Source organism: Salvelinus fontinalis, chromosome 14, assembly GCF_029448725.1.
Source record: "Salvelinus fontinalis isolate EN_2023a chromosome 14, ASM2944872v1, whole genome shotgun sequence".
In the NCBI taxonomy this organism is placed as follows: domain Eukaryota; kingdom Metazoa; phylum Chordata; class Actinopteri; order Salmoniformes; family Salmonidae; genus Salvelinus; species Salvelinus fontinalis.
Window position 1 is genome coordinate 27,684,910 of NC_074678.1, and position 18,321 is coordinate 27,703,230.

The following is an 18,321-nucleotide window of genomic DNA, read 5'->3' on the forward strand; positions in this document are numbered from 1 at the left end:
AGGATGTGTCAGAAAGGTCCATTTATCTCCCAATAACAAACCTCACCTAGTGGTGAATATCAAATGAAAGCGAAGCCAACACTGCCTCCAAAACCAACACTAGATTGAAGAGATGTCATAATATGGAAGGCAACTGTACATATACAGCTACCATAGGAAAACAAAACCATGTATGTTCGCAGGTATGTTCCTGACAGTATGTTCCTGGGAGGCAAAGGGGGAGGCGGGCATGGGGCCAGACCAAACCAAAGGTATGTTGTCATGAGGGTTTGATTACAAGGCGCAAGGTTTTGGGAGACAATGGGAGTCTGGTTGTGTTTGAGCCCTTTGAAAGTTGAATGAGCCCCAGCTGTGTAATAATCTGGACTTCAGGTGGAGGGAATACCAACCAACCTAATGGAAAGATAGGGCTGAAAATAGGGACTTTGATCAAACATGTTATGCCAACATTCATATGGTCGCTTGTCCGAGGAAGAGAACTAATGGACGTCATTATGGTGTTAAGAGCTGAAAGGATATCTAAGGAAGAGATGTCAAGGTCATGTGACTGTCATTATGGTTTCAGTCATACATTCAGGACATTAAGATGGATTCCCCATTCTCTTATTAACAATCAAATACTTCTTGGAATTTCCGCCCTGGCAGTTACAGAAACTGCTGTTGGCTTTCCCTTTGTTCAGACTAAATATAATTTTAGCAGAAAGACCTTTGGATCCAGACAGTCCAGGAACAACAAAAAGGGAAACAGATCCTCACTTGAATGTACCTAAACAATTTCATTACATTTCAATCTTTAGATCCACATACAATGCATTCGGAAAGTATTCAGACCCCTTGACTTTTTCCACATTTTGTTATGTTACAGCCATATTCTAAAATGGATTTAATTTGTTAAAATCCTGAGCAATCTACACACAATACACCATAATGACAAAGAAAAATTCAGAAATACCTTATTTACATAAATATACAGACCCTTTGCTATGAGACTCAAAATTGATCTCAGGTGCATCCTGTTTCCATTAATTATCCTTGAGATGTTTCTACAACTTGATTGGAGTCCAGCTGTGTTAAATTCAATTGATTGGACATGATTTGGAAAGGCACAAACCTGTCTATAAGGTCCAACAGTTGACAGTGCATGTCAGAGCAAAAACCAAGCCATGAGGTCGAAGGAATTGTGCGTAGAGCTCCGAGACAGGATTGTGTCGAGGCACAGATCTTGGTAAGGGTACCAAAACATTTCTGCAGCATTGAAAATCTCCTAGAACACAGTGGCCTCCATCATTCGAAATGGAATGAGTTTGGAACCACCAAGACTCTTCCTAGAGTTGGCCGCCCAGCCAAACTGAGCAATCGGGGGAGAAGGGCCTTGGTCAGGGAGGTGACCAAGAATCAAATGGTCACTCTGACAGAGCTTTAGAGTTCCTTTGTGGAGATGGGAGAACCTTCCAGAAGGACAATCATCTCTGCAGTACTCCATCTATAACAACACAGGGAGAGACCCAGATGCAGACACCGGAGGCAGATGGTTCGAGTCTCTGATATTTATTGAAAAACAAGGGGCAGGCAAGCGGCAGGTCGAGGACAGTCAGAAGTTCATAAACCAGGTCAGAGTCCAGAAGGTACAGGGTGGCAGGCAGGCTCGAGGTCAGGGCAGGCTGAATGGTCAGGCAGGCAGGTACAGTGTCAGAACCAGGAGGACTAGAAAAACCGAGACTATCAAGAACACGCTGGTTGACTTGACAAGACGAACTGGCGACAGACAGAAGACACCGGGATAAATATACAGGGAATAATGGGAACAAATGGGAGACACCTGGTGGGGGGTGGATACAAACACAAGACAGGTGAAACAGATCAGGGTGTGACACCACCAATCAGGCCTTATGGTAGAGTGGCCAGACGGAAGCCACTCCTCAGTAAAAGGCACATGACAGCCCGCTTGGAGTTTGCCAAAAGGCACCTAAAGACTCTCCGACCATGAAAAACAAGATTCTCTGGTCTGATGAAATCAAGATTGAACTCTTTGGCCTGAATGCCAAGCGTCACGTCTGGAGGAAACCTGGCACCATCTGTACGGTGAAGCATGGTGATGGCAGCATCGTGCTGTGGGGATGTTTTTCAGCGGGAGGGACTGGGACACTAGTCAGGATCGCGGGAAAGATGAACAGAGAAAAGTACAGAGAGATCCTTGATAATAACCTGCTCCAGTGCTCAGGACCTCAGACTGGGATGAAGATTCACCTTCCAACAGGACAGCAACCCTAAGCACACAATCAAGACAATGCAGAAGGGGCTTCGGGACAAGTCTCTGAATGTCCTTGAGTGGCCGAGCTAGAGCCCGGACTTGAACCCGATCGAACATCTCTGGAGAGACCTGAAAATAGCTGTGCAGCAATGGTCCCCATCCAACCTCACAGAGCTTGAAAGGATCTGCAGAGAAAAATGGGACAAACTCCCCAATTACAGGTGTGCCAAGCTTGTAGCGTCATTCCCAAGAAGACTCAATGCTGTAATCTCTGCCAAAGGTGCTTCAACAAAGTACTGAGTAAAGGGTGTGAATACGTATGTAAATGTGATATTTCAGTAAACATTTCCAAAAACCAGTGTTTGCTTTGTCATTATGGGGTATTGTGTGTAGATTGATTAGGGGAAAAAACAAATGAATTAATTTTCGAATACATTTTCAAGGCTCAGCAGCTAACTGTACATCATATAGAGAAGTGACTGTTTGACAAATGCTGTACATTCCATTCTCAGGATAATCACACATAAGAGAGGGTGCATGTCTACACATTATGTGTCAGAGTGAGTAGGCTGAGCATGCATGCACGCATGCACATACATAGACACATGCACGCACGCACGCACACACACTCACACACTATAAAAAGACAGGCACTGAGGGTTTGTGGGACCTTGTAAGGTTTTACATAAACTGCTATCAACGGCTTCTGGGTATGTTATTTTGTGACATCATTCAATTTTGAGGCATACTGCCAGCAAGTCTTTTTCCACACATTTAAAACAGTCAGTCAGGACAGCTTTATCCAACCATAGACACACGCAGATTCAGATTTTGGAATAAAAACCTGGAGCTATTTTTTCTGCTGTCATTGCCACTTCTCCACAGAAGGAAACAATCAAAATGGTGCATGCTTGCATGTTATAAGACATGTTCTACTCAGTATTCTTTCAAAGGTGGTTGTGATGTGGAGCTTTTCTATCCTGTACAATGAAAGCCATTTGACAGGCAGATAGTGTATGCCAGGTTGCTTTCCTATCTGAGAAGGTGACAACTGCCTATTCATAAATGCATCAGTCTAATATTAGAAAGAAAGGCACACCACAGATAGCAGCTGCAGACTAATGAAAATTCACCAAAGCATTAACATATAGCAGGGTCTTAGCAGATCTACATCAATCAACTACCTGACAGATCCCCACTTGTCTTTTCCTAATAGCACTGACTTCGCTGATAACTACTTTATTGAAGTAAAATGTTCTTACTACAACTGTGATATGTGGTTGTCTCTTCTAGCTATCTTAAAATTAATGCATTGCACTAAGGATAAGAGTGTCTACTAAATGACTAAAATAAAACGTCAAATGGCAGGTGGATGGAGCGAGGGAGAGGAACTGAGGAGGAGGGTGAGAGGGAAGAGAGGGAGGACATACTTCTGGCTGACTCGTGTGCCACCCGCACGCCGGACACTGCGAAGGGATGGTCTGGTACTGCGGAGAGCCGTCCATCATCCCACCACAGCAGAGCATCTAAATATTGGCACCAGTCATCTCTAATATAGAGTCTGAGTGTGTGTGTTTGTGTGCAAGAGGTGGCTTTCCTGCACAGCAGCCTGTGTAGTTCCTTCCTACTCAGTGCCTAGTATAGCCAAGGTCAGTCCAGACTTCAGCTCAGGGAGACAGTAGGGAGCAGGGACAGACAGAACTCTGAGTGGCTACCAGATCGTCACTCTCCTCCCAGGCTTAGAGCTCCTGAATCCCCCCCGGTCTGCTATTCATGTCCCCTGGACACTCTTGTCTTACAGCCCCTTGCATCTGATAGCCCGGTCTCTCAGAGCAGCACAACTCTAACACACACACATACTGCATACAGTACACACACATCAGGTCCCCTGCCAGCCTCTACCACCGCAATTATTTCTCTTCAGTCCAGGGAGGTGCTGCTGAGCTGCTGCCTCTGACCTCTGCCTAGGTCTCTTCCCTCCACTTACCTCTCTTTGTCAGACACATGCAACAGAGAATAATCACAAACCCTTCTTAGCTAACCTCTATCTAAGCTCAGGTGACTTCACACTCAGGTGAGAATCTAAAAGTGAAATGCACCATCACTGTGAAGCACAACATGGAAACATAGAAGCAATGGAAACTGAAAAAGAAGTCTGTCATACATTCCAATGTGAATTTATAGGGCATTTTCAACTACTAGCTCTATTCGTAACAAGGTTCCCACAAGGTGTTTACAGGGCAATCACCGTCCTCTCTGTTCGGTCACATTGCTAAACGTCTTCAGCCTGTAACCACACAGAACTCCTTACTCAAGACGTCACAAGGAAACACCACTCAATCACCAGCCCCTACCTACTGCTATCTACTGAGCAGGCTTCTCCAGTACCACAACTAGCATACGTCACATCTGTTTCACACCACTCATAGGCAAAATAACCATAGAAGCCAGACCTGTATGAGTGTCAAACACACATAAAATGTCCATGAAGGTTTAAAGTAGATAATCCAGTCACTTACACATAACTGAGCCCATGGTGAGGTTTTCCTGTCTGGACCAGACCGACAGTCCTGCCCTGAGGACTCCAGCTGTGGTATGGAGAGCCGCGCAGAGCAGAATCCTTAATGTGTGTGTTTCTGTGAGTGTGTGGGTGGGTTGTGTATGTGTTCTGTCAGGGCTCTCGCCAGCAGTCTGAGTTGAAGTCTTGTGACCAGTGGAGCTCAGGAGACTGCCATAGTTTACACCAATCTCCTCAGCAATGTCCTGAGGCACTGGGGGCTTCCCTTTCCTCCCCCACCCTGCCCAACATTCAGCCGTTGTGCTGTGTGGCCACCGTGCGTCAGGAACCCACCACCGCTTTTCCTCCTTCTGGCTGTAGCTCATTCACTGGCCTGGCCTTGTCTCGGAAGCACTAACTCACCCCTCCCTCCCAAGACACTCTCAGTGGACAAGGGTATGTATCACATGAGAATAAACACACAAGAATATGATCAGTTATAGTCAGTCATACTGTATCTAAGTTACACCCATGGGCATGGCAGTTATCTGTTTGTTTATTTGTTTATTCAGATCCTCATTAGCTTTTGCAGAAGCAGCAGCTACTCTTCCGGGGGTCCACAAAAAAAACACAAAATAGCAACAAAACACTAATACACTGATAGACAAGGACAGTCACACAAATGTAAAATACAACGATATACAAACAATACAACAATACAAATGATGTGTGTGTTGGAGTGTGTCTATGTGTGCATGTGTTTGTGTGTCCCCTCACATTTAGGGGGCTAAGTTTGTAGAACTGCTATTTGCAAAAAATAAGGAGAAATCCTACTACTTCAATAAAACTTTTTTACACTACACAGCATACTGTAACAACTGAAGAGGCAAAGGAGTTACCAACCATTACATCAAAATGTGTCCTTTTAGTGTCCAAGCAAAGACCAATATGTGTGATACTGTAGCCTTGATGTTTGACACAGGAAATTGTAACCAGTGTGCTTCCTGTCTTAAAAGAGATATAACACACAGGTCTGTATCTTAAAGCTTACCTTTCCACTGGCTGATAAACATACATTACTCTCGCTAGCTAATATTAATACACTAGTCTATTCAGGGAGCAGTTTATTGACATGATAGGCCTTTTTTAGCATTAGTGTTTACCTCTGCATGCCCCAACAATACACTTCAACAATAGACCACAGCTCAGTCCACAAAGATCGCTTGTTCTGTCACTGCTCAAACATACCTTACAGCGCACATATCACATCACGTGATACGCCACTTTTTGCATATAATGTAAAGAAATTAAATGTCCCACCTTTCTTTTTAGATGACTTTGAGATAAGTCTCCACAGCCTATGTTCAGATAGTTGGTCTCTCAAGCTGAGAGAATGGCAGCGTCCAGACTCCTATTCCCAAGTGGTGTCGAGGTGGAGCGATTACTTCATGTGAGTAGAACTATCCTTAGTTCAGTTCAACAGTATGATTTTGAATCACTATATTGACAGTCTCTATTTTAAACCACTATGCTAATGAAACAGCATGAAAGACTACAAAAGCATCAACTCCTGCAAGCATATTATAACAACATTTGCACTGTTTGTTTTTCAACTTAAGGGCAAGGAGTCAATTCCATCATATGACATCACCATGTGGCTCTGTCAGCAGAAGGAGGTATGACCTTTACCATTGGGACCTGTGCTCTAAAAACAGAAAAACAGGAACAAGATGCTGGCATATAAGAAGTCTGGATCTGGAGATCACACTTCCCCTTTCCACGTCCTCTGCAGCCCTCCCTGAACTATGACCTATTCAGTTCTGAAGCCTGATCAGCCGGCCAGCCCTTACCAGTCACTCCTCCCCCCAGAAAACACACACACACACACACACACACACACACACACACACACACACACACACACACACACACACACACAAGGATGGTGAGGATTAGTACTGTATATGTGAGCTCTGACCAGCACCATGCTGGTAGTCAAGAGGTCCAGGGTCACACACACTGAGTCAGATAACCACATGTAACCGGTTTGAAATGGCTAGCTAGTCAGCGGTGTGCGCGCTAATAGCGTTTCAATCGGTGACGTCACTCGCTCTGAGAACTTGAAGTAGTTGTTTCCCTTGCTCAGCAAGGTAACGATGCTTCGAGGGTGTCAGTTGTTGATGTGTGCAGAGGGTCCCTGGTTCGAGCCCAGGTAGGGGCGAAACTGTTACACACACAGTGTCTTTTCTCTCTTCCTGCTATTGTAATGAGGCTTGCACGTGTATGTTGTCATGTCAACACAAAGTCACCCTGTTTTTAAAATATAGATATTGGAAGGTTCAGCTGGTCCTCTTCACAAGTAGTACATGACTAAATTACAACTGAGTCCGTCAAGTCCAAATAGCATATATTTACCTTCCATTTGTTGATTTCTCTGACAGGAACCACCCTACCCAGTCTGAAAAAACATTATGTTAAAATAAGTGAAAACATCATGAAAAAAGATAGTTTCAGCACCATTTAATAATAAATTAGCAGTATGTTGTCCCACATTCAGAGCTGTTGTAAACATCTGGTCTATTATCTGATGTATAAATTATTAGTGCTGTGAACCTCAGTTACCAGGGCAGGAGCAGAGCATGCATCAAAGCTCTCAATCGTGAGAGGCACTGAGGATAGGAAATCGATCCAAAGATCAGGTCTGCTGTGACTGCACACAATATACTGCAGCCCCTTGCGAGATAGATTAAGGTTCTTAACATCTGCAGTGTTATTGTCTACAATGAATCGACACAGTGGCCTTGAGAGGTAATTATTCTCAAAAACAATGCCCTGTGGGGGGGGTGAGCAAACCTTGCCGCAAACCTTCCTACCCACCTTCAGAGAGTGGAGGGTCATGGGGTCAAGGTCACAGAAGGAGAATAGGGAGTAGTAATCCCAAGTACTCCCTCTCTGTGTCCTAGGCTGACATAGTAAGACTCCTCTCTTCCCCCTACGTGCCATCTGGTTTCCCAAGCATGCTGTGGAGCTTGACCTCATTTGATCTAAGATGATCTGAGGGGCCACCCTCAGCCCTCTAGGACTCGAGTAGTTACACTAGAGTAAGAAATTAGGCCAGACTTTCAAATATATGTTCATATCTTAAGGCTCAGTGGGCTATTGTTCCATTGTGTTACTGTGAGCACAAGTCAAATGCTGGCCAAAGCCCAAAGGGGACTGTGCGAAAAAAGACCAACGTTTTCCAAAGGATGTCGAGAGCCCATTTCACGTAAAGCAGGGACAAATAGGAAGCAGTGTGAATATAGCCTACGTCATAAAAACAAGGTTGGCCTGGCTGGGTAAACAAGCCCAGAGCTGTCTGGGGTTATGTCACCAGGGATATTGATGGCTGGAACCCCTATCTGACCTAAAGAGGTTCAAAGATGTTGACAACCTATGACTGATGTAACAGTATAGCGTCCGTCCCTCTCCTCGCCCCTACCTGGGCTCGAACCAGGCACACTCTGCACACTTACAACAGTCACCCACGAAGCATCGTTACCCATCGCGCCACAAAAGCCGCAGCCCTTGCAGAGCAAGGGGAACAACTACTTCAAGGTCTCAGAGAGTGACGTCACCGATTGAAACGGTATTAGCGCACACCACCGCTAACTAGCTAGCCATTTCACATCGGTTACACTGATACAAAAAACAAACAGCCTATGATGTGTCTGCAGATTCTATGCACTTGTGCCAATGTGTAACATTGCAATTTTGTTTAAATCAAATCGACAAATAATATAATCTTGTATCACTACAAACATTAAATCCAAAATCCACACAATCTAAAATACAAACACGGAGATAAAGTTGACGGCATTGTTGTGAGGGGATATGATTTCAGAGGTGAGAGGTAAGGAAGGAAGGCATCTGCTCAAGCCGTTTGAGATGATGAACACCAGGGCTGCTGTTCCAACAGGAGAGAGGATGACCCTTTGACCTTCCCATTGTTTACCTCTCTGCGTATGGGACAGTTTTTTATAGATCTGAATTGTGTCTCATTCTGTGCCAAGGCTTATGAATGTACTATCAGTATCACAGAATAACATGGCACCAGGCCCTCATGGTGGCATCTGGTATTGATTTTAGAGAATAGCACTGACCCTTTGGCTGCTAAGCCGATGAGGGATGGGCACATAGATAAAGGGAGGGACAGAACAATGCTGATTTCTATTTATCTATCTATGATAACCTGCACAAACCAACATTGCAGATGTCCATAGAGTTTCAATAGATTCATGGCTTACTGTAAGAGGATATAACTACCACAGTGCCATAGTTACAACAAAATGAATGACAGACAAGTTAGCCAACATTTATGGTGAGAAAAACCATAAACATGCTCACACAAAATATACAACGTCTAGGATAGAGGTCTGTGTTGTAGAGCCAGCAGAACATATACATTGTCATGTCACTTTCACACAAATTATGCTTGAAACGAAATGCCTCCGGAAACCATATATTGTAGTTATTACTCGGATATTTGAATGTGTTTTCCAGCCTTGGTGCCTTTATGATTCCCTGTCAGCTGCAAGCTGTGTCTCTATTCTGTGCTCATGTTTGGAAGTGGTTGTATTTTCTTTTTCGATAGGCCTATAGACTGTTTCATTTCTCTGTGTTAACCACATATTGTATATGGGGCCAGCCATGAGTGGTCAGACCATACTAATCCTCTTAGTTCAATTAGCAACGGGTGACTGATGCCACACATTTCCATTCTTCTACTCTGCTAAATAGTACAGTGTGCAAAATTAGGGTTACTGCTACACTGGGCCAAATTCTTTGCACACAATGAGGTTAAGAATTCAACCAGTAATACTGAGTTGATATTTTCCTGTATGGAAATGTAATTCTTCATATTAGAGATCCTTGGGGTGAGTTATGGAGGATTTCCCAGTACACAAGAAGCATTGTGCTACTGTAATTCCACTGTTGCTACAGAGGCAACAAAACAAAACATACTTTGCCTGACCTTTTCTTCCTGAAAACTATTTGAAGGTTCATTTCAATTAGGTAATGTATTTTCCTCTAAATATAATTTGTTTGGGAGAGCTGTGACTGGATACAAATACTACGGTCTGAATTCTAATCATTACAATAATTCTGTTTTGAAACATAATTTGTTATCATGAATCATTCATAAAATCTATACGACATTACCGTAAATTACGCAGCCTTCACTCAGATAAGGCTTGAATCTCTCTCTTTCTCTCTCCCTGTGAGTCATGGAGCCTGTTACAAGGTTTTAATTGCAATGATACCTCTGAGGTATTGCTGCCGACATCAGCTGCCAAGCTCACCATTTCCCACTCATGTCTTAAAATGTCAAGTATGTGATTGAAGCTGCACAGTTCTACATCCCTTACAGATAAACAGAGGGTTGTGTCTTTGATCTTAAATAAATCAATGGTGAATAAATGCCACTTGCAGAATAACATTACTGTCATCAGCGTCTTGTGTAGCAAGTCAATCATCTTCTGTAAAGAGAAGCTTATTATGAACCTTTTATAAAGGACGCTTTGGGGATACGGTATTTAGGTCAGATTGGTATAATAACATACAGTTGAAGTCGAAAGTTTACATACACTTAGGTTGGAGTCATTAAAACTCGTTTTTCAACCACTCCACAAATTTCTAATTTACAAACTATAGTTTTGGCAAGTCGGTTAGGACATCTACTTTGTGCATGACACAAGTCATTTTCCCAACAATTGTTTACAGACAGATTATTTCACTTATAATTCACTGTATCGCAATTCCAGTGGGTCAGAAATTTACATACACTAAGTTGACAGTGCCTTTAAACAGCTTGGAAAATTCCAGAAAATGATGTCATGGCTTTAGATGCTTCTGATAGGCTAATTGACATCATTTGAGTCAATTGGAGGTGTACCTGTGGATGTATTTACAGGCCTACCTTCAAACTCAGTGCCTCTGCTTGACATCATGGGAAAATCAAAAGAAATCAGCCAAGACCTCAGAAAAACAATTGTAGACCTCCACAAGTCTGGTTCATCCTTGGGAGCAATTTCCAAATGCCTGAAGGTACCACGTTCATCTGTACAAACAATAGTACGCAAGTATAAACACCATGGGACCACGCAGCCGTCATACCGCTCAGGAAGGAGACGCGTTCTGTCTCCTAGAGATGAACGTACTTTGGTGAGAAAAGTGCAAATCAATCCCAGAACAACAGCAAAGGACCTTGTGAAAATGCTGGAGGAAACAGGTACAAAAGTATCTATATCCACAGTAAAATGAGTCCTATATCAACATAACCTGAAAGGCTGCTCAGCAAGGAAGAAGCCACTGCTCCAAAACCGCCATAAAAAAGCCAGACTACGGTTTGCAACTGCACATGGGGACAAATATCGTACTTTTTGGAGACATGTCCTCTGGTCTGATGAAACAAAAATGGAACTGTTTGGCCATAATGACCATTGTTATGTTTGGAAGAAAAAGGGGGAAGCTTGCAAGCCGAAGAACGCCATCCCAACCATGAAGCACGGGGGTGGCAGCATCATGTTTTGGGGGTGCTTTGCAGCAGGAGGGACTGGTGCACTTCACAAAATAGATGGCATCATGAGAAAGGAACATTATGTGGATATATTGAAGCAACATCTCAAGACAACAGTCAGGAAGTTAAAGCTTCGTCGCAAATGGGTCTTCCAAATGGACAATGACCCCAAGCATACTTCCAAAGTTGTGGCAAAATGGCTTAAGGACAACAAAGTCAAGGTATTGGAGTGGCCATCACAAAGCCCTGACCTCAATCCCATAGAAAACTGAAAAAGTGTGTGCGTGCAAGGAGGCCTACAAACCTGACTCAGTTACACCAGCTCTGTCAGGAGGAATGGGCCAAAATTCACTCAGCTTATTGTGGGAAGCTTGTGGAAGCCTACCCAAAATGTTTGACCCAAGTTAAACAATTTAAAGGCAATGCTACCAAATACTAATTGAGTGTATATAAACTTCTGACCAACTGGGAATGTGATGAAAGATATAAAATCTGAAATAATTCCTTCTCTCTCTTATTATTCTGACATTTCACATTCTTAAAATAAAGTGGTGATCCTAACTGACCTAAGACAGGGAATTTTTACTAGGATTAAATGTCAGGAATTGTGAAAAACAGTTTAAATGTATTTGACAAGGTGTATGTAAACTTCCGACTTCAACTGTATTATCACGACAGCGATCTATAACGCTCAACATATAACATGACACTGACGATAATTGGGGGTCTCTGATAAATTGGGGGCGTGAGAGATGCAAGCAGCAACACAGGGGAGGCTGCTTCCATAAATCAATAGGGCCTGATGCACACAAGCTTGGGCTATCTCAGTTTCTATGGTAACTGCCTGCATGGTCCCCTCCCCCATGGATGGCTGCTGACTGCCTGCCTCACTAGAGCCATGATAGAAGACACTCCGTAACAATCTCCAGCGTGGCACAATAACCTACTTCCTCTACCCAGCCCGGAAGACCCGGATGTAGAATGTGGAATGGTGGTCAACAAGAGGAATTGAGAGAGGGGGAAATAGGAATCTAACGAGATTTATATTAGGTTTTCTGTTTTCTTTGGCTAATAACATTTACTTTTATTAAATAGCTAATGAAACCCATAGATACCAGTAAATACAGTATATCTATCTTCACGATGATATACATATTAGCTCTTAAATGTGGTTATAGTGATTTACAATTAAATTCATAATAAGAATGGGATGGGATTGGATTATCAGATAATGGAAAAATAATTTTCAATATAGGAGCATATGACCACAAGCATTTCGCTACATCACAAGCATTTCGCTACACTACAAGCATTTCGCTACACCACAACAATTTCGCTACATCACAAGCATTTCGCTACATCACAAGCATTTTGCTACACCACAAGCATTTCGCTACACGAGCATTAACATCTGCTAACCATGTGTATGTGACAAATCAAATTGGATTTTTCTTTGATTTGATTTGACAATCACACTCTCTGATGACACCCCTGTGAAGTTCTGTGACAACTAGTTACTACACCAGCATAGTATGAGAAGTCTGACTGGTGTGAGGAACATGATGCGTCCATTATGAATTATACAAAAATAAAATATAAATCCACATACCAGATCCCACTAGATATAACCACATACTTCATGGTTATTTGTGTAACGTTGACTATGACCTTGAACTAACTATGTAAATTGCAGCTATAATGATCAGCCCAAATCTGACATTTCTACCAGTTTAGACCATACATTTACACATGTATCTCTATTATTAAGCAATTCCATATCTGAGCATTTCTAAGGATACTGCCTGGAATAGGGAGACCATCCAGGGAGCAGCTGCTGGGTATCACCTCCCTGCTCCCTCTCTCCCTGGTACATACCCCTTCCCTCCCCACAACCCCCAGTGTGGCTGATGGCTGATGGCTGATGGAGGGATGAAGACAGGACACTCACCGACATGTGTGATGACACAGCCCACACGCTGCTGGAACTCCTGCAGAGACATCTCCTCCTCTCTTAGCCAGCAGAGCATCTCAGGGTGTGTGCAGCTTCGGCTCTCCTCTCTCCCCTCCTCTGCTCTACTCTCCACCACTCTCCTTCGTCAATCCGCTCCCTCACCGGAGGCTGAAGGACCCTTCACGCACAAAGCACAGTGCCACTCCCAGTCCAAAAGCACCTCAGAGATGATGTGAGAGAAGGGAAGCAACTTCAGGTTCTGCGGATACCTCTAACTCCACAAAAAATATATTTTTTCCTCAAAAAGTACAATACAATTTAGCATAGTATGTGTATGTGTCATTAGTAATGGATGGATACACACACGCTCACTGTGTGAGCCAATCAGGATGGGCTAACGCTGCTTTCAGGCTGATGCTCGGCTTGCTGTAATAAAGGCTGAGTCAGACACCAGGAAGCAAATCAGGGAGCAGCTACCTGCCTTGGGGAGATAGGGGGCTAATGGATTCCATAACACAAAACCTGGAGCTATAGAGCCACTGGAATGGAGCTACAGTACCACTTGGGCTATGATGAAAATGTTGCTTCTTAAAAAATCTGCTTAATCTAAATGGCAGACAATATCAAATAATATCATAACATTTAAAATATAATATTGTAAGTAAAGGATTTCATTTTCATGTAATCCATTTTAATAATGGAAATATGTAGGCTGAAATAGGGTGTTAGCATTCAGAAATTAAATATGTAGATCAGGGATTCTTGAAAAACAGGACAATCTCAACTAGTTTTTTCACAAATATTTGTATTAATATTAACAAAATTGGAATTATATATTTTGATAGACCAAAGTATCAGCTATCACACCATGTAAGGGAACAACCTACCAATTCTAGATTTGTTTCATAAAATGCACCTAACTGGATTTATGTCCACTCTGTAAGACATTTCTTTTTTATATTTATTGTCCAACAAGTTTAAAGACTTTGATTGTTTGAGTCTAACATTAGATTATTGAACTATATAATACAAATATTTTTTTTGTTTTGTTTTATAGCATTAGGAACACCTGCTTTTTACATGGCATAGATAGACTGATCAGGTGAATCCAGGTGAAAGCTATAATCCCTTACTGATGTCACCTATTAAATCCACTTCAATCAGGGAGAAGTAGGTTAAAGAAGGATTTTTAAGCCTTGAGACAATTGAGACATGGATTATGTATGTGTTCCATTCAGAGGGTGAATGGGCAAGACAAGAAATGTAAGCGCCTTTGAACAGGGTATGGTAGTAGGTGCCAGGTGCACTGGTTTGAATGTGTCAAGAACTGAAACGCTGCTGGCTTTTTCACACTCAACAGTTTCCTGTGTGTATCAAGAATGGTCTCCCACCCAAAGGACATCCAGCCAACTTGACACAACTGTGGGAAGCACTGGAATCAACATGGGCCAGCATCCCTGTGGAACTCTTTTGACACCTTGTAGAGTCCATGCCCCAACAAAATGAGGCTGTTCTGATGGCAAAAGGGTGGTGCAACTCAATATTAGGAAGGTGTACCTAATATTTTGTCCACTCAGGGCTAATACTATTAGCATTTTGGCAAGTTTTTCTAGATTCAGAATATATAAAAAACATGTATAAAGCAAACATCATCCCTTAGGTCTAGTACAGCAAATGCTTCAATAGTTTAAGCATATGTTGCAGAACAGTCCTTAAACATATTTTTCAGAATATTGACAAATAAAATGTATATTAAGGGGGTTTAGCCATCAGTGACAGATTTGACGAGCCACACAAAATATGAAACATGATCCATTTTTAAATCCCCAATATAAACATAACCATTCTATCAGATCTTCCAGTACTCTGACGGAGTTTACGTTAGACAAAAATCTGACAGAGTTAACAAAAATTGCAATTTTCTTCATTCAAGTGGTATAAAAAGTAGAAATTTTGTTTTTCCTCAGTTGCTTTATGACTCTAAAATCTACATAAAAACAAACATATTTGAACCAAAATTCATATTCTATCCATCAGATAGATGGAGTTGACAGTTTATGGTTGTGACCATGGTGATTTCGAATTACAGTGCATTCGGAAAGTATTCAGATCCCTTGACTTTTTCCACATTTAGTTAGATTACAGCTTCATTCGAAAATGGATTTAAAAAATCCTCATCAATCTACACACAATACCCCATAATGGCAAGGCGAAAACAGGTTTTTAGCAATTTTCGCAAATGTATTAAAGAAAAAAAATAGAAATACCTTATTTACATAAGTATTCAGACCCTTTGCTATGAGACTCGAAATTGAGCCCAGGAGCATCCTGTTTCAATTGATCATACTTGATATGTTTCTACAACGTGATTGGAGTGCAGCTGTGGTAAATTCAATTGATTGGACATGATTTGGAAAGGCACATACCTGTCTATATAAGGTCCCACAGTTGACTGTGCATGTCAGAGAAAAACCCAAGCCATGAGGTCAAAGGAATTGTCCATAGAGCTCCGAGACAGGATTGTGTCGAGGCACAGATTTGGGGAAGGATACCAAAACATTTCTGAAGCATTAAAGGTCCCCAAGAACACAGTGGCCTCCATCATTCTTAAATGGAAGAAGCTTGGAACCACCAACTCTTCCTAGAGTTGGCCGCCAGGCCAAACTGAGCAATCGGGGGAGAAGAGCCTTGGTCATGGAGGTGACCAAGAAGCCGATGGTCACTCTGACAGAACTCCAGAGTTTCTCTGTGTAGATGGGAGAACCTTCCAGAAGAACAACCATCTCTGCAGTACTCCACCAATCAGGCGTTTATGATAGAGTGGCCAGATGGAAGCCACTCCTCAGTAAAAGACACATGACAGCCTGCTTGGAGTTTGCCAAAAGGCACCTAAAGGACACTCAGACCATGAGAAACAAGATTCTCTGGTCTCATGAAATCAAGATTGAAGTCTTTGGCCTGAATACCAAGCGTCACGTCTGGAGGAAACCTGGCACTCTTTCCAGGGTGAAGCATGGTGGTGGCAGCATCAGGCTGTGGAGATTTTCAGGGACAGGGACTGATAGACTAGGCAGGTTCAAGGGAAAGATGAATGGAGCAAAGTAAAGAGAGATCCTTAATGAAAAACATCTCTGGAGAGACCTGAAAATAGCTGTGCAGAGACGCTCCCTATCCAAACTGACAGATCTTGAGAGAGTCTGCACAGAAGAATGTGAGAAACTCCCCAAATACAGGTATGCCAAGGTAGTAGCGTCATACCCAAAGACTTGAGGCTGTAATTGCTGCCAAAAGTGCTTCAACAAAGTACTGAGTAAAGGGTCTGAATACTTATCTAAATGTGATATTTCCATTTTTTCATTTTTCATAATTTTGCAAACATTTGTGAAACCTGTTTTTGCTTTGTCATTATGGGGTATTGTGTATAGATTGATGAAAATAATGGAATACATTTTAGAATAAGGCTGTAACGTAACAAAATGTGGAAAGGGTCAAGGGGTCTGAATACTTTCAGAATACACTGTAGTTTGTTTAAATCTATCAAAAGTAGAGAACTTTTCAGACCATGAGCAGTCTTATTGCACTACATGTAATGAGGACATGAATAATGTTATGGTGTAGCTGAACCTGCTCATTCCTGATTCATTCAGGATTTCTTACAAATCTTTACCAAATCGCAGGCCACATTTTTTTATGAATCACAGCTTTGAGATAAATATTCTTCTAGTTCATATTCATTATATCATTTTTTGAGAGATTGAATTTTGCTCAGGACAAGGGCATTTCCATCCGACATAGAAATTTATAAAATTCCCAAAACAAAATATTTTCCCTTAATAAAATTCCCCTAATCGTAATTTGTAAACTAAAATAATCCAACAAAAATTAAAAATAAAACATTTCAACTATAAAAATAAAGTTTCCCTCCTTGACCAGTATTGTCCTGACTATATATATATAAGTAAACAACATTTTTCTTTAGGGTAGCTTTGATGTAGCTTAACTTCTTCCATTGTGAAGTAATATGGTAGCTTGGTAACCTATATTTTCAAAGTAGCTTCCCCATCACTGGCTGTATTAATACAGATAGTATTAATAGTGCAATGTCATGCAAGAAAGCATGATTCAATACAATAAGGTCAACCCATCCCTCTACTACTCTGTCCCACATTTTGATGAAAGCAAACATGCAAGCCAAGGGCATTATCTTCTTACCACACGTCGTTGCCCTTGGGACCGTGGCGATTGCCTAGGAGACGAGCATCGAGCAGACGCCCCATAGACATCTGCGCCCCTAATGTCACTCCCATAGAAATATAAATGGTCACTCCATTACCCCAGGCGACAATCATGAATAACTGACAGCTGGTCGTGACTGGTGATGAGGCATACAAAATGAAAATGTGTAAGGGATAATCAACGAGGGGCTGTGCGTTCTATTGAAAATAATGTTGAAGGACGTCAAAGGTGTTTTCCATGACGATGTAACTGAGTTGAAATTACCTTCCAATGAGTTGCGTTATTTTCCAGAGAAAGCATTGGGCCCCGAGTTGATCATTATCCCTTTTATACTATGGCTATAATTCAACACATTTGCCACTAGAAATGTGTTCATTAATTTGCCACTAGAAATGTGTTCAACATCTGAAGTAGCTAGCAAGTTTACTAGATAACTACAATAGTTGCTGTGGTAATCAAACAGACGTGCTATTTTAGCTAACCAAACCATCAGTTCTAGCTTTCTATTATAATAATCGAATTCAACAATACCAATCATGTTTTCAACTCGACTTTTGCTTTCAAAACATGTAAGTATGAATTAAAGCCAAATTCTACCGTGCCGATATACCGTGTGTCATACGAAAATAATGCACGCTCTAGAATGCCCTTCAAGCCAATAAGAAACGAGTATTAAACAATGCCATGGCATAATTGCACTTTTTTCCTCACTATGTTATTTTAAATACATCATTCGATAGTAGTACAACATGAACTACCTCCCTAGACGAGATGACGGATGAAGAGAAGAATCCGCATTGAATACTAAAACGTTACCGTCGCTCAAC

At 41.9% G+C, this 18,321-nt stretch overlaps 1 protein-coding gene across 7 annotated transcripts in view; it reads right to left on the reverse strand.

Annotated features, from left to right (window-relative positions):
* Window positions 1-18,290, reverse strand: part of mcf2l2 (MCF.2 cell line derived transforming sequence-like 2) — a 146,438-nt gene extending 128,148 nt beyond the window's left edge. For 4 of the 7 annotated variants that reach the window (XM_055861146.1, XM_055861151.1, XM_055861149.1 and 1 more), the window contains exon 1: window positions 13,256-15,307. In XM_055861146.1, coding sequence (XP_055717121.1) covers window positions 13,256-13,334 — 79 coding nt within the window. In that variant the 5' untranslated portion in view covers window positions 13,335-15,307. Of the gene's footprint in view, window positions 1-13,255; window positions 15,308-17,470 lie in introns of those variants that run through there. The other 3 variants (XM_055861143.1, XM_055861144.1, XM_055861150.1) reach the window with 3 other exon arrangements.
* Window positions 18,291-18,321: the final 31 nt, after the last annotated feature.